The sequence below is a fragment of the Pseudorca crassidens genome, chromosome 6, assembly GCF_039906515.1.
Source record: "Pseudorca crassidens isolate mPseCra1 chromosome 6, mPseCra1.hap1, whole genome shotgun sequence".
In the NCBI taxonomy this organism is placed as follows: domain Eukaryota; kingdom Metazoa; phylum Chordata; class Mammalia; order Artiodactyla; family Delphinidae; genus Pseudorca; species Pseudorca crassidens.
The window spans coordinates 115049620-115072861 of NC_090301.1; the positions used below are offsets into that span (position 1 = coordinate 115049620).

Here is a 23242-nt window from a genome sequence, read left to right on the forward strand (position 1 = left end):
GAGAGTTATTGGAAGAGATTCCTATGAGGGAACAAAGCCAGGGGTTTGAAAAGGCACGGGAGCCCTCTGGGATGATGCAGGCTTGACTTCTGTGAAAGGCACAGAGAAGAAAGCAGAATAAGATAAGCAGAGTCTCAAATTACAGTTCAATTCTAACAAATAGAAATATTTATAAATACATAAAAATCTCTGGCTCACATGTTATTTTCTTGAATATCTTAAGTATGTAACTTTATTTTTCCCCCTAAGATAAAGTGTTGTTGTGGAAAAATCTAATGATAATATAATATTATTTACTTTTTAAGTGTTTTTTTGCCTAGATGCCCAAATAAATATTTATTTTCCTTTAAGATCCCTTAATTTTACTTGGTATTGACTGTGCTGTGTTAATAATCCCAGGCATACTATATGATTTTTGAATAAGTAGTTTAAATTGTTTTTTCAATGTCCAGATCACTTTCTTAAATTGTTGTTTTTAGTATTTCTTCCCCCCTACGCTCCCCTTGATTTGTTCTCCCACTCAGGAGCTCCCATAATCTGTATGTTGGATCTTCCTTTCCATGAACAATATTTGTTGCTTTCTCATGGGTCTTTTTTTTTTTTGCCAAATTATTTTTATTTATTTATTTTAACATCTTTATTGGAGTATAATTGCTTTACAATGGTGTGTTAGTTTCTGCTTTACAATAAAGTGAATCAGTTATACATATACATATGTTTCCATATCTCTTCCCTCTTGTGTCTCCCTTGCAACCACCCTCCCTATCCCACCACTCTAGGTGGTCACAAACCACCTAGCTGATCTCCCTGTGCCATGAGGCTGCTTCCCACTAGCTATCCACCCTACGTTTGGTAGTGTATATATGTGCATGCCACTCTCTCACTTTGTCACAGCTTACCCTTCCCCCTCCCCATATCTTCAAGTCCATGCTCTAGTAGGTCTGTGTCTTTATTCCTGTCCTACCCTTAGGCTCTTCATGACATTTCTTTTTCTTAGATTCCATATATATGTGTTAGCATATGGTATTTGTTTTTCTCCTTCTGACTTAACTTCACTCTGTATGACAGACTCCAGGTCCATCCACCTCACTACAAATAACTCAATTTCGTTTCTTTCTATGGCTGAGTAATATTCCATTGTATATATGTGCCACATCTTTATCCATTCATCTGTCGATGGACACTTAGGTTGCTTCCATCTCCTGGCTATTGTAAATAGACCTGCAATGAACATTGTGGTATACGACTCTTTTTGAATTTGTGTGTGTCCCTAGGTCTGAAGTGGGTCTCCTGTAAACAACATATATATGGGTCTTGTTTTTGAATCCATTCAGCCAGTCTGTGTCTTTTGGTAAGAGCATTTAATCCATTTACATTCAAGGTAATTATCGATATGTATGTTCCTATTCCCATTTTCTTAATTGTTTTGGGTTTGTTATTGTAGGTCTTTTCCTTCTCTTGTGTTTCTTGCCTAGAGAAGTTCCTTTAGCATTTGTTGTAAAGCTGCTTTGGTGGTGCTGAACTCTCAGCTTTTGCTTGTCTGTAAAGGTTTTAATTTCTCCATCAAATCTGAATGAGATCCTTGCTGGGTAGCGTAATCTTGGTTGTAGGTTTTTCTCCTTCATCACTTTAAATATGTCCTGCCCCTCCCTTCTGGCTTGCAGAGTTTCTGCTGAAAGATCAGCTGTTAACCTTATGGGGATTCCCTTGTGTGTTATTTGTTGTTTTTCCCTTGCTGCTTTTAATATGTTTTCTTTGTATTTAATTTTTGATAGTTTGATTAATATGTTGTCTTGGTGTGTTCCTTGGAATTACCCTGTATTGGACTCTCTGTGCTTCCTGGACTTGACTAACTATTCCTTTCCCATATTAGGGAAGTTTTCAACTATAATCTCTTCAAATATTTTCTCAGTCCCTTTCTTTTTCTTTTCTTCTTCTGGGACCCCTATAATACGAATGTTGGTGCATTAAATGTTGTCCCAGAGGTCTCTGAGACTGTCCTCAGTTCTTTTCATTCTTTTTTCTTTATTCTGCTCTGCAGTAGTTATTTCCACTATTTTATCTTCCAGGTCACTTATCCATTCTTCTGCGTCAGTTATTCTGCTATTGATCCCATCTAGAGTATTTTAAATTTCATTTATTGTGTTGTTCATCATTGCTTGTTTCCTCTTTAGTTCTTCTAGGTCCTTGTTAAATGTTTCTTGCATTTTCTCTATTCTATTTCCAAGATTTTGGATCATCTTTACTATCATTATTCTGAATTCTTTTTCAGGTAGACTGCCTATTTCCTCTACATTTGTTAGGTCTGGTGGGCTTTTACATTGCTCCTTCATCTGCTGTGTGTTTTTCTGTCTTTTCATTTTGCTTATCTTACTGTGTTTGGGATCTCCTTTTTGCAGGCTGCAGGTTCATATTCCCATTGTTTTTGGTGTCTGTCCCCAGTGGCTAAGGTTGGTTCAGTGGATTGTGTAGGTTTCCTGGTGGAGGCGACTAGTGCCTGTGTTCTGGTGGATGAGGCTGGATCTTGTCTTTCTGGTGGGCAGGTCCACGTCTGGTGGTGTGTTTTGGGGTGTCTGTAGCCTTATTATGATTTTAGGCAGCCTCTCTGCTAATGGATGGGGCTGTGTTCCTTCTTGCTAGTTGTTTGGCATAGGGTGTCCAGCGCTGTAGCTTGCTGGTCGCTGAGTGGAGCTGGGTCTTGGCGTTGAGTTTAGATCTCTGGGAGATTTTCGCTTTTTGATATTTTTTGGAGCTGGGAGGTCTCTTGTGTACCAGTGTCCTGAAGTTGGCTCTCCCACCTCAGAGGCACAGCACTGACTCCTGGCTGGAGCACCAAGAGCCTTTCATCTACACAGCTCAGAATAAAAGGGAGAAAAAATAAGAAAGAAAAGAAGAAATGGAGAAAGAAAGAAAGGAAGGAAGGAAGGAAGGAAGGAAGGGGATAAAATAAAGTAGGATAAAATAAAGTTATTCAAATAAAAAAAATAATTATTAAGAAGAAGAAACCGGACAGTCAGAACCCTAGGACAAATGGTGTAAGCAATGCTATACAGACAAAATCTCACACAGAAGCATACACATACACACTGACAAAAAGAGGAAAAGGGGAAAAAAATAATCTACCTTGCTCCCAAAGTCCACCTCCTCAATTTGGGATGATTCGTTTTCTATTCATGTATTCCACAGATGCAGGTACATCAAGGTGATTGTGGAGATTTAATCCGCTGCTCCTGAGGCTGCTGGGAGAGATTTCCCTTTCTCTTCTTTGTTCGCACAGCTCCCGGGGTTCAGCTTTGGATTTGGCCCCGCCTCTGCGTGTAGGTCACCGGAGGGCGTCTGTTATTCGCTCAGACAGGACGGAGTTAAAGGAGCCGCTGATTCGGGGACTCTGGCTCACTCAGGCCGGGAGGCGGGGGGAGGGAGGGGCACGGAGTGCGGGGCGGGCCTGCGGCGGCAGAGGCCGGCGTGACGTTGCACCAGCCTGAGGTGCGCCGTGTGTTCTCCTGGGTAAGTTGTCCCTAGGTCACGGCACCCTGGCAGTGGCGGGCTGCACAGGCTCCCCGAAAGGGAGGTGTGGAGAGTGACCTGTGCTCGCACACAGGCTTCTTGGTGGCGGCAGCAGCCTTAGCGTCTCATGCCCGTCTCTGGGGTCCGCGCTTTTAGCCGCGGCTCGCGCCCGTCTCTGGAGCTCCTTTAAGCAGCGCTCTTAATCCCATCTCCTCACGCACCAGGAAACGAAGAGGTAAGAAAAAGTGTCTTGCCTCTTCAGCAGCTCCAGACTTTTTCCCCGACTCCCTCCCGGGTAGCCGTGGCGCACTGTACCCCTTCAGGCTGTGTTCATGCCGCCAACCCCAGTCCTCTCCCAGGGATCCGACCTCCGAAGCCCGAGCCTCAGCTCCCAGCCCCGCCCACCCCGGCGGGTGAGCAGACAAGCCTCTCGGACTGGTGAGTGCTGGGCGGCACCAATATTCTGTGCGGGAATCTCTCCGCTTTTCCCTCTGCACCCCTGTTGCTGCGCTCTCCTCGGTGGCTCCAAAGCGTCCCGCCTCCGCCACCCGCAGTCTCCGCCCGCGAAGGGGCTTTTTAGTGTGTGGAAACCATTTCTCCTTCACAACTGTCTCCCACTGGTGCAGGTCCCGTCCCTATTATTTGTCTCTGTTTATTCTTTTTTCTTTTGCCCTACCCGGGTACGTGGGGAGTTTCTTGCCTTTTGGGAGGTCTGAGGTCTTCTGCCAGTGATCAGTGGGTGTTCTGTAGGAGTTGTTCCACGTGTAGATGTATTTCTGATGTATCTGTGGGAAGGAAGGTGATCTCTGCGTCTTACTCTTACGCCATCTTCTCTTGAAAACTCTTTGGTTCTTATCATTTTTTCCTTCCCACCTGATTTTCCTTAGAGTATCATTTGTTGTGCTTAGTTGCTCTTATGTTACTCCTAGAGTAGTCTTTATTTCTAATGACTTTTCAACAATTTCTAATTCTTTCTTGAGTTCTGTCCCTTTATTTCAGAGTTTTTAAAATTCTGATTGTTATTTTTCATATATTGTATGATTTTTTAAATCTCCTTTAGCTCATGTTGCAATGGTGTGTTACAGTTTTGAAAATATTTTGAGCATGACTTTTTTTGGAAAACTTTCTTTGTCAATAGCAGAAGTTGGTGAAATTCCTGTAAAGTGCTAGAAAGTAAATATTTTACGCTTTGTAGGTCATTTGTTCTCTGCCACAATGCTTAACACTGTCATTGCAGCTTAAAAACAATCATAGGCGATGTATAAATGAATAAGCATGGCTATATTCCAATAAAACTTTATTTATAAAAATAAGAAGTGGGCTGGATTTGGTCAGTGGGCTATAGTTTGCCAATCCTTGATCTGTTGGGATATTATTCCCTTTCTTTCTTGTAGGAAGTTTGTTTTTAAGGCTAATCTTTAAATGGAATATGACTGTGATAGTTTTTTGTCTACTCATTTTTATATATGAATGTAGTTTTCTTGAACTTTTAGATAGTTAAAAGTTCAGACAGGTTTTCTAACTTCAAATTAAATCTGTTTTGTTTTCAGGTAGTGCTAATTGATTCCACTTCTAGTAGTTTTTCCTTATCATGGGGTCCTGTATTTGAAAGAAGCCCTGGCAAGTCAACTTTAAAAGTTCAAAGGATCTAGGCTGCTCTAGCCACCTTAGACTTTGACCCTGGCTTGTTAAGAGCTGTGAAGTGTCTGAGGTTTTACAAGGCTTACAAGCTAACAAGTTAACCTACCAGTTTTATGGATATTTTCAAAAAATATGAGACTCTTGGGTCAGAGACAAAGAACTTTACTACTTCAGTACAGCAAAGAGCATAAACATCATCATCTTTGTGTGAGCTCCCTTTTTCCCCAAGTCCCATGGAGGTGAGTGATTGGACCGAGATGGATGTTGGTTCACACAGTGGGTTATAGAAGAGGAATCCTAAGCTTAAGAAAACCAAATCTCTTACAATGGGAAGAAAATATGCTTTCCTTTTGTTCCAGAGAGAGACACTGTTCCCTCTTTCCAGGATAATTGCTCCACAAGTATTCTTTAAAAGATACTCTAGAACAAAAGACCATTCTTGCCAGTGAGACCTGCAGAAAGGGGAGAGCTCGATGGGAAATCGACTCCCAGCAGAGTCCCTTTCCTTTCACTCACTATTGGAATGCACAAAACCTCTCCTAGTTATTTTTATATTGATACACTGTGCTTTCTGGTGAATATTCACTGACTATTTTGGGGCTCTCTCCTTGAATATTTTGGGATTGTAGGTATGTCATTTGCCCTACTGCTTCCCTCTGCTTTCTCCCATATAGATACCAAGGGCACTCAGGCTGTGCGGTTTTTGGTATTTAGGGATTAGTAGAGGTGTTTTCTTACCTGGATTTGTTGTAAATGTTGTGCTTTTTGGTTTTGATGTCTAGTTCTCATCCAGCCTAAACGCATGCGGGCATCACCACAGTCCATCTTCCCCAAATAACCTTGTCTTTTAAAGAAAGTATGCGAAGCCAATTTTCCTTTTTTTTTTTTTTGTGAATCGTCATTTTGACCATCAACTTTACTATGCTATAATATGGTTATACTCTGTGATCCTACTGAGTTGCAGAGGGATGCTTGCCCCTTTTCGCCTCCCCCCACAACACTAAATGGTACTAAGTTGTTCTGTCATTTTAAGTGGAGGTCCAAATCTTCTCTTTTCCATTTATAAGGTTATATATTTTCCCTTCTTGCTATTATTTGTGTATCTCATCCTATGGTAATTCCTATTACCCTCTTTTTGAATATGTGGTCCAAAGACTAGTAAATCAGACAAACAACCTTGTTTAAAATGTTTGCAGAGGATGCAAAACAAAAATAAAAATGCTCCGAGGTTGGGCATAATTCTAGAAGATTCTATCGACCTTGTGGTAGTTTTGGCATTATATGGAACAGGCTACAGAAATTCAAACTATATTAAGATGACAAACCATTGTATTCAATGTCAACATTTCCTCATAATTTTACCCAGTATAGCTCCTCCTTCCTCAAATTCAGTATAAGATTTATATCCTAGGGGGAAGATAGAATACCTTAAGAGCGGCATTGCCAATATAATGCTTATCTCCAAATTCATTTTTCCCTGTGAGTTCTCAGCACTGGAGGCTCAGCACTGTAAAATACTATGTATTTTATAACACATAATATCTGCTCATAAGCAGTGGAAAATTCCAAGTTTATTTGGCTTTCACTTAATGTTTTGAAACACAGCAGTATCTGGTGAGCCTTCACCCATATCCAGACTCAGCAGATCAGAGGATTATCAAGATTATATAATTCCTACATGTTAAATAGAAAAAGGTAAAATATTCTGAGACAACAGGGAGACAGAGAAAAGGTATTTTCCCTGGGTGACACTGTTCAATAAATTAAATAAAAAGTAAGTTCATAGGAGATTCTGAGAGGGCTTACTATTGAAGTGGTGAGGAGAAGAATTATTTTCTTTCAAAGTATATTTCCTCCAAGGCCCCTTTTCTTAAGCAACGAGACTGATGTAGACTCCTACCCACAACCCCTGCACACGCAGAAACTGTACCTCTGCCCCCAACAGGATTTCTCCCCCAACCCCCGCAAATTACAGTGTAGTAGAAAGATAAAATGTCTCTTGTGACAATTAGAATTCTGAGCAAGCTAGTACAGAATAAAGGCATAAATTGTGCAGTGATTTATACACTAGAAGTAGTATTAACAAGGAGTGCCTCTGTGAAGTTGAGTTAGGAAAGGATGTGAGAGGAGCTGAGTCCTAATACATCAACTTCGTTTGGGACGATGGACAAGTGAGTGGATGGCTTCTCCATAGGGAGGGGTAGGAGACCACAAGAGAGACTGCCCATCCATCCTATGAGGCTATTTTGATCAAGTAGGATTAAACACATATCAACACTGCTGACTCAATAAAATAGCTAATTAAATGGTATTTCTCTAGTCATTGATTTGTATAAACTGTGATATTTAGTACAGATTCTCTCTACCTCCTCCACTGACGCGTGTAGTCAATTGTTAAGTGCAAAAATGATAAACATTACAAGACAATATAGGCTTGATATTGGTTGAAAAATATCAAATATAAATCAACTAGAGAGGATAAGGAAATTAAAATTTGGACTATGCTTTCTAAAATTGTATGAATACATAAAATAAAACAATGGCAGGAGCTATACTTTAGACCTAACCAAAAGGAATTAAGGTATTTCACAATTTTTATGAAAACATTAACAAAAATACAAAAGACTTAATATACCCAAATATCCCTAATAGCTTTAGAAATCATTCTTTTGTCTTTTCCCCTCTTTTTCTCTTCCCACTTTTCCTTGATCTCTTCTTCCTCTTTCTCCTTTTTAGATTTGAATAAAGATACACAGAGTTAATAAATATTTAAATTGATAAGACAGATATTAAGTGACTCAATTATCTTCCCAAATATTGATAGATGTAGGTGACAGATAAATAGATGAATATAAGGATATAAGAAGTGATCTGCAAAAATAGCAGGCAACCCATCTAGGCTATTAGGTTAAACAGAGTTAAATAGTGGTTAGTAATGAGAGATGTATTTTATGTGCCTCATTTCAATAGAGGTCACACCCCAAGATATCCTGGAACTATATTTGTAAAATCTAAACAGGTGACTCTGGGGTGAAAGGACTGGCTGGGAATCCAAGGACTTGGCCTCAGTTTCCTTTGGAGATGATAGAAGAAGAAGTTCTAGTGGTAGAAACTCTAGTGGTGGTAGTGGGAGAAGAATGCCAGGGGCCCTTTCATGTTAGTGAATCGTCTGGAGGCTTTTCACCTAAATCTTAGACTAGACTATCTTTTGTTTTCAGGAGGAAAATTCATAAGGGAGTTTGAATCTAGCGCTAAATTCTTAAAAATACATTTAGCATGGTGAAATTGGCACAAAAGATGGAAATTCTCTCTTCTCTCCAAAATTAGTCAAGATCTCACTGTAAAAGTTTTCTCTTTCAATTTATTAAATATTTCTCTGAATGGGAAATGTGCTTTGTGCTATTCTGGGAATTATATAAGGAAAGAAGTTAGGTAACCATTATGAAGTCTGAGTGTAGGAGAAGTCTCAATTATAATGTACTTTCCAAGGACAAAAGATAAAGAGGTTATTTTGAATCATTAGAAAATCAAGCCTTGGTTAGAAAGTGAGAAATATCAAGTTCAGAGAAATTTATCTATCACAGACACATTATCTGAAAAGAACAAACGTTATGCCAATGTTTCTAAGTACTCTTCCACATCTGACAATCTTTCTGTCATTTGTGGACAACATCTGATTCAGGAAAGTTGATTTCATTTCTAAAGAAATAGGAAGATCAGGAAAAAAAATTATCAACAGAAAGAAAGAGAAGGTATTTTTTTTACAATGCTAACAACCAATTCATTAAATAATTACTCTTTAAAAAAATCAAATAAACACAGATCCCTTGAAAGCATCTAGGTAAAAATAATCATGGTAACAGGTAAATTGCCCACATTCTAGATGTTTTGGTGTTGTGATTCAGCTATACATTGGAGAGAAAATATTACATGGGAAAAGTCATGTTCATTGTTTCCCTGTCTTAATACGCTTATATATGATATGGCACAGAGGGCTGTTGGGGGTAAAGGAAGATTCGAGGTGTGTTAATGTAACAACGAAGGGGACTGTACAGCGCTGGGTCTTAGTGCGAATGAGCAGTTTGTCAATATCTTCTGGTCTCCAGTGAGCAACAAGAATGGCTCTCAGGGTATTGCAACTCTGTCTGCTTCCACCAGAGATCATAATTGGGCTATGAATTTTTACAACAGGAAAGTTCCTATCATAGACAGAGACTGACAACAAGTTTAGTTAAATTAACGCCAAGAGCTTCTTAGAACTGGATGAGCAGTGTGCATGGATATCACTCAAATACGTAGTGACCCTGCTTCTTTTTCTTTCTTTTTTATTAATATATTTTTGTGATAGTTTACTGGTTAGAGCTTCCAATATATATCTTATTTCTGAGGATTGCTCAGCATACTGGTTTTCTGCCCAATGACATGATACGCGCTTTGGGGAATTCAAGAAGCTGATTGAGGTGAGTAGAGATGATTTATAAATCGAAAGCAAATGATAGTGGAATATGTGAACTGAAGCTATTTCTTGATCTCCGAAAAGCTAATTGGGCACGTTTCAGGCCAGGTCTCTGAAGGCACAGCTCATGAACTGTCTTTCTGATGCTGTGCTCATTATGGACACTCAATAGAGGACCGGCTAATGCTAGAGAAATCCTCATCGAAGTGGCCTTTATGTGACATTGCAGATTTACTTCAGGAAAGAGAGAGAAGGAAGAAGAAGGGAGAGATTTCAGGCAATCAGCCCTTACAGAGCCCTATTTGCCTTAAGTAATTGATCTGAAACTGAAGAGTTTGTCTGTGAAGGCTTCCCGCCTTCATAAATTCTCAAGGGACTCTGTCTTCTAAAACATCAGGGTTTAGCCAGGCTAAACCCTGGGATTTTATGGTCCTGGGTCTACTCTTTGAAATGGAAGACTGAATACAGCACACATGACCTAAGTATTCTGGAACAACCCATGTTTGCCACTGACGCTTAAGCGTTTTAACGATAATCTTCAATGAATTTAATTATTATCTAAATCTCATAACCTATCCTCAATTATTCATATTAATAATTCTAGGTAAGATGAAATGTACTGCATTGGCATCACACTTTTATTAAAGAATCAAATATCAAGGAAAGAAAGACATCACAAATGGTCACAATGCTGTATATGGAGAAAGTTTTTGAGCGACTTGGGAAATTTAAATCAATATATTGAGGAAGCAACATAGTGGGTTATGTCTACATGGGAACCTGGAACTAGGATTTGAGGCAGTAAAAATTTTCGGAAGGGAATAGTGGAGTCTGAATCCTAGAAATCTTCCTGAATAATATGTGCATGTTGCAAGGTTTGGATATTTATAAAACAAAATAGAGGGGATTTTGCTGAGCAATCTCTTCAGGTTTTTGTAGTTATAAGAGTCTGATTCCATTCCACGAAATCTGCAGAAAAACTTCCTTTATCATTGCCTGAGTGTTATAAAATGAGTGGTTGTCCATGAGCTAGCTCATCAAAGATAATACATGAAAAAAGTACTCAAAAATATTTTATAAATCTGGGACTTCCCTGGCGGTCCAGTGGTTAAGACTCTGCCTTCCAATGCAGGGGGTGCGGATTCGATCCCTGGTCAGGGAGCTAAGATCCCACATGCTTTGTGGCCAAACAACCAAAAACATAAAACAGCAGCAATATTGTAACAAATTCAATAAAGACTTTAAAATTGGTCCGCATCAAAAATATTTTATAAATCTCTCCTTTAATAGATCTTTACTTTTCAGAAATGATAATCTGTAAATAAATTAATTTTAATTTTCAGATTTCTAAAAATATTATCAAGACAAGAATTGTTACTATACACTTATGTGTAACTAGAGAGCAGGGGAAAGTTTGGTGGATATTAAGGATCCTTTGTGAAGTAATTTACTTATCTACTGATTTTTTTTTTTTTTTTGGTATTTGTATAAGTACTTAATTGTCTCACTAAGTTTTAAACATGTATAATTTATCATTTCGATGATAGTCTTTTGCTCCATAAAATTAATATATAGTCAAAGAAATTAAGAGAAAGAAGACATTTTAATGGTCACCTAGTCGAAAGTTTTGAATTTTATCATATAAGGAAGCAGAGGCAGGACATAAGTGACTTAACCCTGGCCCATACCTCTATGTGTGATGGGGGCTAGGGTGCACCTGCCAATCTGATAACATCTAATCTGGTACAGGTCCTCTTCTCTACACTGTACTAGGATTATATCTAACTGAGTAGTTTTAAAACTTTGTAGATGTTTGATTGTAAATTAGTGTTTTATTTTTTTAGACGATAATCTATAGTCAGAAACCATACAAAACTCAGCGGGAGACATTCTCTCTCAGAATGTAAGGTATTTTTTTTTTTCTTCTTGAACAGTAGACTTTTTTCTTCAATAAATGAAGTAGAAAATCCTACATTGTAATTCAAGGGCATCACATTTCAAAAAATAGTGTATTTAAGTTGGGGACATCAGTTTACCTGTGATTAAGTTTTAATTAATGCCCTTAACTTAGATCCCAACAGCTACAACATAATGTTCTTATCTTAGACAAAATAAGAACCCACCAAAAAGACACAGACTCAAATTAAATCAAAGAAGCTTTCCTTCAAGAAAAAGATATATATACACAAATACACATTATACATGAAACATACAACTAATATCTTAAATTGTGACCCAAGTGAATTTTATCTGAATACTGAAAATGGATGCAAGTTGAACATCTTAATTCAATCAAATAAGTAATCTTAAATAGAATGAGGATAATTCCCTCCAGTCTATACTTGTCCCATGTGGACAGAAATCTTTGCTGCACGTAACTAAATTCCTGCAAGTCAAGTCAATTGTCCAAAATAGAAACACATTCAAAGGATGAATACACTGAAATAATGAAGAGAAGAGCAAAATATAAAGACAGAAATACTTTTAATGTAGCTCCCTTTCTCTGAAAATATTACATGTGAGGGAAAACCTGGATTGTCAGATTTAATGGATGAATTGCTCAACAGCTATTTTACTTTTGTTTCATTTGAAAATTTTGTTTTGTACTTTTACAACTAGCAGAGTTATTCCTATCACAAAGTTATTTCTATCAAAATGGACCAACACACTATATTACAGGTCACTAGTAATATGCACTTCACTCTCTGTTTTTGAAAAGCAAGCTCTCTCTCCAGTCAAATACTACCTTTTTTGTAGAGAAAGTCATTTTATTTTTATTCTCTAATCTACAGAAATCTGGTGAACATTGCTTTCTTTAAAAAAAAAAAAACATCTTAAAGGCTTAGGACAGTTAATGCTTAGGACAAGTGTGACAATGCATGTTTCAGGAATTAACAGGGCAGGAGCTCAATTCCTTTTATCCTACAACATTCCCTCAGCTAGGAGGTGGCTAGTTCTTGGACTTAAGTGACTCGGACAAGGATGGAGTTGGTCCTTAGCCAAAAAAACATGACTCAAGGTTACTCTGTTCCCCTCCCCCCCACATATGCTAGGTCCCTTCTGCTGAAAACTCCTCACGACCCATGTTCTAAGTCCAGTCATACGGGATATTTAATTCCTCCCACCTTGTCTCTGGTCAGCCTATGCCTGAGACTCAGAGAATGCTTTTTGTCCATCTGCTTTGGGCGGGTCCTTTCTAGCAGCCCGGGAAAGCCACGTGCTAGCGCATATGGATGGAACTGATGGACATTGTCTATTATACCCACAGGAATTCAGCCTCCAAAGAGCTACATTGACTCATTGATTTGTATCCATGCTCCGGGCTCCTGGTACCCACATTATAACGTAAACTCCCTGCTGGCGGGGAATTTGGAGAGTGTTTTTGGCACAGGATAGGTGCTCAATAAACAAACTTTGAAAGGGAGAGAGTTGTGTTGAGCGAAGGGAAGGCTGCAAAGGAACTTAAAATTTGAAGGGTTTTCTACGTGTCCAAAGAAAGCGAGAGAGAGAGAAAAAAAAGAAAAATGTGAGTACCAGAGTATCATCATTATTGTTTTTATTCAACCTTTAGGAATTCCACTGGCATTATTTACCAGAGAGCTAGCAGGGGAATCCAGGCTGGAGGCTAAAGGACCCCTGCCCATTGACCCAAATCAGGAGGCGCAAAGCCTCGGGTCATAAGCAATGACACCCTCTTGGGTCCCGACAGGTGCTGGTGGCCCGGATGGGGCTCTGGACCCCCAGTACCCCGCTGCCCCCTGCCTTCTCGGAGCGCTAGAGCATGCCCAATGGCAGCGCTGGAGCCACCGAGGGCTTTGCACGCTGGCACTCCGCTTCTCCGGGTTTTAGCAGGAGCCTGCGGGGGGATTGGGGGGGTGGTGAGGGGACCCGTGGAGCCTGGCAGCCTTGGTCGAGCGTGTGGGGAGCTGGCGCGTGGCGCAGGGCTCTCTCCTGCGTTGCGGTTACTGGGGAGATGCTGGAGCGCGGCGCCCGGCTGCTCCACCTGGCGGGCTGAGCGCGGCGCGGGGAGCCCCGGGGGGTGGGCGGGGGGCGCGGACTGCGGTAGAATGCGAGCCGGGCTCCTCCGGGACTGCGAGACAAAGCTCGAGCGCGGTCAGGTGCCGCTCGCCCGCCGCTCGCCGCTCCACTAACTTGTCTCTTGCTGGTGTCTGGTCTCCAAGGCTCTCAGCGCTTTGGGGTGGTGAGGGGCGGGGGGAGTGGGGAGTTAGAGGGTCTGCGGTAGCCGAAGGGGGGAGCCTGCCTGGTGCCGCTCTTCTTCCCTTCCCTATTGCTCCCCTCCCCCCACCCCGTCGCTGCCGCTTTCCCTTCCTCCAATTCGGAGAGCGTCGGGCGCCTGTGACATGCGATCGCTGCCAAGTGACGGACCCCGAGTCTGAAGTGCCCGCGAGGAAGTGAGCGCCAACGCGGGCCGCCGGCGATGACAGCCATGAAACCGGAGCAGCAGCCCACCCCGGGGGCTAGGGCGAGCCAGGCTCAGTCGGCGGACCAGGTGAGAGTTGGCAGCTGCGGCCAGGCCCGCCAGGGGAGGGAGACTGCAAGCCGCGCTCCCCCCGCCCCTCCTCCCGGGCTCGGCTCCCACGCCTCCCTCTCCCCACCCTCCCTCCGCCCCAGTTCCAAGGCTCTTCCTCAGCTCATGCATGGACTCCGCAGGAAGTTAGAGCATCTGAGCGCGCTCCGGGGCCGGGCGAGAGGATGCGCACGGTGGAGAGCCGCGGGGAAGGGGGGAGAGAGGTAAAGGCTGAGGTGGCCCAGGGAACCCCAGCGGGAGGGCCCCCGAGCGAGGGAGGGAGAGGTGGCCGGGGCCAAGGAATGGGGGCTTCTTGGCTCCTAGTAACGCACGTTGGAGGAATTGCTGCGCGCCTGGAGGCGTCCACTTGCTGGGTTCGAGCTCTGTCTTCACGTAGCTCGTGAGGCGAGCGCTGGCCAAAGCTACCCGAGTAGGCGAATGACCTTTAGGCCGGCAGAGTTTTTCCGTTCCTTTCTTTTTTCCTTTGAGGAGACAGGGACGGGGGCGCACACCTTTGAGGTGGTCTGCTTGGAACGGAGCTTGGAGCAAAAAGGCATAATTAGGGGGAACTGGGAGGATACTGGCTTTAGTGATTTGTTGGGTCCAGATGTGTTGTGTCTGCAGAGATGAGGTGCCCTGTGCTGGCTGGGGGTTATTTTAATTGCTTTTCCGTCTTTCCGCTCCGGCCACCCGCTTTGTGTTTCGGTCTTTGGGCATCTGTAGCATAACCATATGGTGAATCTCCATCTCGTTTCTGTCCCTGGATTGGGGTGACTCGGGAGTTTGGTGTCGCTTTTTCCCAAAGTTGGAGGGTCGGGAGCGCCGAGGTGCCCTGGCAAAGAAGAGGGCGGCTGTGAGAAGCCGGGTCGAGATGCTGTCACGTTTACCTGAATTAGAGAGTCTGAACCTAGAGGGTTACACTTAGGTCCGCGGATAACTAGGGAGCTGGAGAAGGGAGGCGCCGGGGTACAGAGATGGTCCCTTTGCCCCGAGTGCACTGTTGAAGGCTGCCCGACGCATTTCTGGCAGAGACACTCCTAGCTCACTGCTAGACATGGGTGAAGGGGGTGCAAACAGCGAGGCTCCAGTAGCATCTCGGCTCTTCGCATATTCTAAGCATTGAGGAAATAGTGAAGGGGAGCTGTCCAAATCGTCCTGAGTGGCCAGGGTGTGGGGTGGGCAGAGGAGGCGATGCCAGGGCTGCTGTTATTAATATTCTAGTCCTGGTCATCGCTTCTGCCTAGTGGCCTCTCTCTTCTCCTTTTCCCTCCCCTTCTCATTTCCCTCACATATGTTTCACACAGGTGGTGAGGATTACTCAATGCCTTACAGCTCCCCATCCCTTTACTGGGATGAATGTTGCAGTTTTTACAAAGCAGTTGTTTTCTTAAACATCCTCTTTGCTCCCTACCCTGAGATAAATATGAGATTATTAAAACATTTGTATTACACTATATGTCCCTTCCCCTCATACCTCTTTTCCCTGCTCCCTCCTGCACACATCACAAAATAACAACTGGTTAGCAGATTATAAAAATAATTTCAGGAGAGGAACATGGGTTTAATATCCTCTTTCAGACTGACAGCCTTTAAACTTCATTAACAAGCCACTGAGCCTCTCTACTGCTCTTGGAATGATGCTACCAATAAGAATGATTAGTCAGGTGAGAGTCCCCACGTGAAATCTTTGCTCACTAACCTGTGACACCAGCTGGTTACTTGAGGTGCTGCAGACAGTTCAGTGGTGGTGGAAGTGGGGAAGAAGAAGCAAAGCAGAGCACACAGAAGCTGAAAATGTATATGTAAATGGTGGACAAGTAGTATATAGACAGCAAAGCCTTTTGTCAGAACGAATCTGGTACTTAAAATTCATATAAAGACAGAGATTTAAGTTTGAATCCGTTGTTTCTCTTGTTAGTGTGCGTTTTTGTTTATGGTCACTTCGAATAGTCAGGGAGTGGCCATTTGCAGAAGTCTTGTTTTAATTGAGTTTTTTAAAGTGCCTTTCTGAGCACTGACATGATTTTAAAATGTCAATGGTATGCATATTACGCTTGAGTTAAAATGAAAGAGATTGATTTCTCAAGGGAAAAGAAAGACTGAAATATACATGGCAGCATCCCATTGGAGGTTTTCCAAGCACTCCCAGAAAATACCTATATGTAGTCTATTCTTTGTCTAAAGCTTGACATGTGAAATCATGACCAGATGATGTGGACAATTGCTGTCAGTGCTTAAGCTATTTCTTCTAAGATTACTAAATTTTTATTAACAGTATTAGTCATTGTGACCTAATTCTGCAGTTGTCAGACAACTCTCATGTGGTCCTAGATATAATACCTCCATATAGACATGACTGATTGTTCAAGTTTCTGCGATATTTCTGGGAAAAAAAAAGATTCACAAATTTATCTAAAACTGTAGCTTTATGAAGTTCTACTTAATGGTTAAATAAGGGGCGTGTTCCAACTAGTCACTTAGTAGGTATTGATTTTGAGTGATTTAAGCTTTTGAATGTTGTCAGAATGGTCCTGTGCTTTCTGTGGTAGAGATGTTTATGAAACCTCAAAGATGCCTTGTCCTGATGCCATCAAATGCCCATTTCCACTTACAGCGCCGTAGAAGACCATAGTCTCTCCTCTGGGTGAAATGGTTATGAACCACATAATTTGGTTGTTGTGATGGTCCTTTAGAGAGCCGGACGTCCCTGTTTCATCTTATCTGCTCTGGTACAGGGTGCCATGACCAGAGGCAGCCCTTCCTCTGGGAGCAGCTGCAGCAAGAATAACAGGAAGTGAATATTTTTATTAACGTTCTGAATCATTGGAGATATTTTTATCATCTCAGTAGTCTTGCCTTTAAAGCTTCATTGGTTAAATAAATGTTTATAACAGTTACTTCTGTTGTTTTTATGACACTCCATATTTACAAAATGTCTAAAAATAAACGTTAGCTGTTGGTAGAAACAGTCATTCCCACTTAGCGTATAATCAATATCCATTTTACATCAAGGGATACAAAATCTTGAGTGGCTAGTTGTAACTTATTAGGTTTGGAAATCACTTCCTGAATGCTTGCCGTGTGCTGAGTACTGTCCTCTGGGTTGATAAGTTAACATTCAATGAATGCATTTTTCTGTTTGATCCTCGAAGCAACTTTTTGAGTTAGGTCTTGTTGTTATTCCTGTGTTAGAGATGAGAACACAGAGGATTAAACAAACTAAGCAACTTGATCAACCTTGACTTCATAAGTGGTAGAGATGAGACATAGCCCTAGTCTATGGCACTTAAGAAAAATAAGCTCATTTAAGTCTAAAGCTCCACCTTCTGGACTTCCCTGGTGGCAGAGTGGTTAAGAATCCAGCTGCCAATGCAGGGGACACGGGTTCTAGCCCTGGCCCGGGAAGATCCCACATGTCCCGGAGCAGCTAAGCCCATGCGCCACAACTACTGAGCCTGTGCTCTAGAGCCCATGAGCCACAACTGCTGAAGCCTGTGCACCTAGAGCCCATGCTCCTCAATAAGAGAAGCCACCACAATGAGAAGCCCGTGCACCACAACAAAGAGTAGCCCCCGCTTGCTACAACTAGAGAAAGCCCGCGAGCAGCAATGAAGACCCAATGCAGCCAAAGATAAAAAATATAAATAAATTAATTTAAAAAAAGCTCCACCTCTAACCTCTACACAGTTATAGTTCAACACACTCCGATTAGCATAATGCAGAATTGCAAGTATTATGTATGTGTGTGTACAAATTTACCGTGATTATAAAGTAAAGAATTTGTTTAAAGCTTCAACTATAAATGTAAATATCTCTTGAAATTTAAAAGTTAACTTAATATCTATTCTATTGATTAAAATAATATAAAAAGAACCAGATATACCCTGATAAGTACATAGGAACTTAAAAAAAAATTTCGTATCATTTGCCCTTGGTAATGATGAGACTTTCAAGGCTTCCTAAACAAGTACATTTTTATAGTTAGACCTGGTTTAGAATTTGCCCGCGTTGCCACCAGGTGGCACCCTTTTGCTGAGTCCAATGGGGAAAAGTATTTCCTAAAATGTTTGACAGTCCTCGGCTCCAAAAAAAACGAAATCAAACAAAAACAAAAACAAACAAGGAAAAAACCCATAACCTCACTTTCTGAAGTATGACTAAAAAGTGTATTTTTATAAACAACTCTTTGGCTGTAGAGGCAGCATTAGTTATGCATAAAAAAATAAACAACAACAACAACAAAACTCATTCTGGTAGAAATCCAGTCACTTACAGTTCAGCACATAGCAGCCTCTTGATGAAATAATTCATGGTCAGAATTGCAATTAAATATGTAATGTATAAAATGCCTTTTGTAAAATACCTATGGTACATTTGACTTTTATGTAACATTAACCTAAAATGTTTTCATAAAGAAATTAGGATTCACTATTTTTATTTCAACTTTGGTCTAGCAAACCTGATTAAAATTTTCAAATGTATGCTTAATGAACTCATAAAAAAGTTATTCTTCCTTTTTTCCCTTACTAATACATAAACATGTTATAATTTAGTTTATAAAGTATTGTTTTTAACTCAGAACCTCAAAAATAGCTTTTAGAAACCATGTTGAAAAACTTTATTTAATAGAAGGTTTATTACTTCTAAATGTTCAACATAAAATATATACTATCTTATTGGTGGAAGAATTCTATATGATTTGGTTATGAAAGACATTTGATGCAGGTGCTATGTAGAAGTCTTTATAACTTAGGAGATATTATACGTTTCCTACCATCCCTCAATTTCTTATTATATATATTTTATGTATATCTTACTGCATATATATGACATTGTATCTGCTGAGTTTAGAACATACCACAAAACATTCCTTGCTTATAAGCTTCTAATCTCTCTGTTTATTTCAAAGACTGAGCAAATTGCACATTTAAGAAAGATTAAACTATATTAAAAACAAGTTAAAGAAAATTGTATTATTAAATATTAATGCTGCATTATCTTATGAAGTGCATTGCATTGGAAACAAAACACTGAAACCAAATTTCTCTGAGTAAAAATAAAGCTATTTCCCAGTTTTCATTCCTTGAATCATTTATAATTACATAATGTTTTAAGCTTCTAGTACTTACAGGCATATTTTAGATTTACTTACAGTTTACCAACATACACAAAACTAGAACGTTGCAACTAGGACTGTGAGCTTTTGTGCCGTCAACCAGGAGTATTTCTTTACTACTGTCTGTAGGTTATGCACTGGAAAGCACAGATTCAAGTTCATATCTCAGCTTGGCCAGTCATTGCTGTGTTTTGGGGGGCAGGATAACTCATTTTCTGTATTTCATCTGTGACTGGAGGTGACTACAGATCCTTTACATGCTTGTGGTAAGGACTGAATGAAAGAATATGTTAAAGCTTTTGAATAATGTTTGTTTCATACCAATACCCTCATTAAATTTACAGTCTAGGAACAGGAGCCTAGGGGAAAACAAAGCTTAGAGGATCACTGAATCACCTACAGCTGGTATATTACTTTAACATTCTACTGAGTATTGCATTGTTTAGTACACATATGTGTATGATTACATATGAGTTTGCACATGCATAAAAATATTTTAATAATGTAATAAAAATTATTGGGTTAGGCATCTAGCCTGATTTGGCAGAAATGCAGACTTCAAAATATTCTGTAACATCCTTATTTCCCCTCAATCAAAACTCACTTTTTACTGTCGTACGCTATAAGGGACCAGGCTGACAGTAAACATTGGCTAATTCTCACTAACAGGGGAATTAGCTGCTGAATACGCATATTGTTTTCAATGTAATGCGCTCATATTGGTAATTAGCATGGAGAAAGAGGAAGTTTGAAGAAAAAAGGGGTGTGACTTATAGAAGTATCTCAGGAGGTGAGATTTCAGTCATTTCAGTCATTCAGGAGAATGTGCAGAGTAGTGGAACCCCCTGCAGGGAGCCCAGTGTGGGTGCGCCTACCGTCACTGGGGGTGAGACTGAGTGACCCAATATTGGGCTTAGCATAATTCGAAAGATTTTTTATACACATTTTTCTACAGTTATTCCTATGCAATATTTAAATACACACAACATTTTTGATGTTGCGACAATTAAAATTACCTCCATATATTTTCATACTTGCTCAGTGACTTCGTGTGTTCAAATCAAGTCCACGTCTTACTGAAATATTATAACGGGGGTATATGTACGAAGACATACGTCAACTAGCAAAGGGTGGAGCTCTTCCCATCTGAAGACCTGTAAAGGCTCCAAAAAAGGGCAAATTAATAATGGAGGGAATATAAACTTCTTCATAAACACGTCTTCATGTAGAGTTAGAAATGTTTCCACCCTCGTGTATGCGGCCTCGCTTTGAGAAGTCTTACAGCTCAGTGTTGATTATTCCCAGCACACTCTTGTGTTAAAGTTTATGCTTGACCTGATCCACAAGCTTTTTGGCAATAACTAATCTCCTTTTACTTTTCTCCATCTAGACAACACCTGTTTTCCAAGGCTTTTAAATTGTGCACCTATCACTCCCCTCCCCGACCTGATAGAGACATCCTTATCATTTGTTACATATTAACTGAAGGAGGGCTTGTCATTTCCAGGATAGTAGAGAAAGCTGGGAAGTAGGCTCAGTGGAAAGAATGGGACACTTAAGAGAGAGCTCCTCTACTGTAGATTCATTTTAGTTAAGCCGTCCTAAATCTCCAAGGTTTCAAACATACCCATATGTGATGGTAAATATAACACCCACTGCCAGGCCAAATACAGAAAACTGACTTGTATCCAAAGCTGATTAAAATAAACATTTTATTTTAAACTATAATTGATGTTAACAGCACTCTTGGTAATATCTTCTACAGAATAAAAAATGATTTTCATTTTCTTTTCAAGTTTGTCATCCCGTGGTTTATTTGAAAATTGTTAAAGCATTAATAATTTTTTTTTAAGATGTTGGGGGTAGCAGTTTATTAATTAATTTATTTATTTTTGCTGTGTTGGGTCTTCGTTTCTGTGCCAGGGCTTTCTCTAGTTGTGGCAAGCGGGGGCCACCCTTCATTGCGGTGCGTGGGCCTCTCACTATTGCGGCCTCTTGTTGCGGAGCACAGGCTCCAGACACGCAGTCTCAGTAGTTGTGGCTCACGGGCCTAGTTGCTCCGTGGCATGTGGGATCCTCCCAGACCAGGGCTCGAACCCGTGTCCCCTGCATTAGCAGGCAGATTCTCAACCACTGCGCCACCAGGGAAGCCCAGCATTAATAATTTTTAAACCAACTTTCAGATAACATGCTTATTCCATTAACCAGAACAGTACATTTTATTGTACAATATATTTTGGAATTGCCAAATGATTTTCAGATTTAATTATATTCTGGGGAAGAAGGCAACATGATGTAAGGTTGAAAACAGAGTCCAACAGATTGCAGGTTGAATCCTTCTTCTTCCCTTTATCATGCAGTTTAGGGCAAATGCTTTAACCCCGCTAAAACCTTTTCCTCACCTTTAGAGGAAGTAGATGGGGAGAGACAGTCTGTATGAAGGGCTTGTACAATATCTGGCCCAAGGCAGCACTTAGTAAGTATTTTTATTCTTATCGCTACTATGCTTCTCAATCATCTAAGAAGATTATTTCATTATTTTGCAAGGGTAATTTTGCATTTACCTTGATGAAAATGCTGAATATATATGTATGTGTGTGTGGTGTGTGTACATTACCATATGTACACACACCACGTACACATACATACTTATGATCTAAATATACTGGGTATTTTACAGTCAGTTTATTGTAAGGCTTTAGGTAAAAATTTTTAACAACCTGACTGATTTCTACTGTTTTTAGCTGCTCACCTGTTTAGGATCTTCTTTGAAGTGCTCATGGTTTAATACTCTCTTTACAAAAGTTTGGTTTCCAGAAACGATTGAATTTCCTTAGAAATTATTTGCATATGGGAGCCGATGATATGTTGAGTTGAAATTTAAGAAAAGTGCATAATCAAAACTGCCTTCAGATCTGGAAGTGCCAAGTCAAGCTGCCTATGTATTCTCTAGCCAAGGTGTATATTATCTGACTTGAATATTATTGTAATTTATCATACTTATCAATTTTTAACAGGTCAATGCAAAAACGTATGTATCAGGTTACAAGAGAGCAAATGAAGAAAAGTGAGGAAACAAGCCACGTTGATTATCTTTATTCCCAGCCCCCTTTTGAGATCTAAATGAAGATTCGATTTCTTCTTCCATTTGAAAGTCTCTGCTCTGAAAACATAAATATGACAAATCTGAATTATATCACTGAGAACCTGAATGGCAGGCTCTCCTGTGATTTATTTTCAAATAATGGACCAGAGAGACCACTCGAAGTTTCATTAATAATGCTTGTACGGGGTAGAAGCAGGCCTTTCCTGTTATTGGTACATGGGTCTACTTTTTGCAAGAGGAATGGAGTAAGTGAAAATTCTGATACTCACGCTTCCATTAATCACATCTCACCTCCAGGAAAGGTTTTAATATGCGTTAATTAATGCAAGACATGGACTTTTTTTTTTTCATTTCACATATTTTGAAACAAGTGCTAGAAAGTCTTTTTTTAAAAATAAAGCAACCCTTTCAATCAATGTTTCATAAACTTGCATAATGATTCTTCTCACCTAGACACAGAATCCAGGATTAGGAATCAAGACACCTTTTGAATAGAGGTCAAAAATCTATAGAAAAATCTTAAATTCATGTAGAATTTCTAAACTGTAGAAATAGGTCATTTGTTTTGCTAGGTTAGCATATAATTTACATTTCCTGGGATCTATGAATTTATGAATAGATTTTCCTATCGACTCTATTAGCTTTTAGTGATTTTAAGGAAAAAGACCATGCATTTCACTGGTTTGTTTCTTTTTAGAATACTACCAAACATGTTTTAAGATATAAAGAAAATATAGTTTGAAGGTATATTCATCATCTTCATAAAGTTATTCCTTTTCTCTGATCCTGTGAATTAAGCGTATTCCGTTTCTTGACAATCATGTTGGCAGTGATAGGTAGGTGTGAATTGAACCTGGAGTTGGAATGGAAGAGACTCACCCTTATTCA

At 40.3% G+C, this 23242-nt stretch overlaps 1 protein-coding gene across 4 annotated transcripts in view; it reads left to right on the plus strand.

The window, feature by feature from the left end:
* DPP10 (dipeptidyl peptidase like 10) overlaps positions 1-23242 on the plus strand; it is a 1288081-nt gene that overhangs the window by 617918 nt on the left and 646921 nt on the right. The window contains exon 1 of one of the 4 annotated variants that reach the window (XM_067742151.1): positions 13630-14114. The exons of 1 other annotated variant lie outside the window; for it this stretch is intronic. In XM_067742151.1, the coding sequence (XP_067598252.1) occupies positions 14043-14114 (72 nt within the window). In that variant the 5' untranslated portion in view covers positions 13630-14042. Of the gene's footprint in view, positions 1-13629; positions 14115-14215; positions 14357-23242 lie in introns of those variants that run through there. 2 more of the 4 variants (XM_067742148.1, XM_067742150.1) reach the window with 2 other exon arrangements.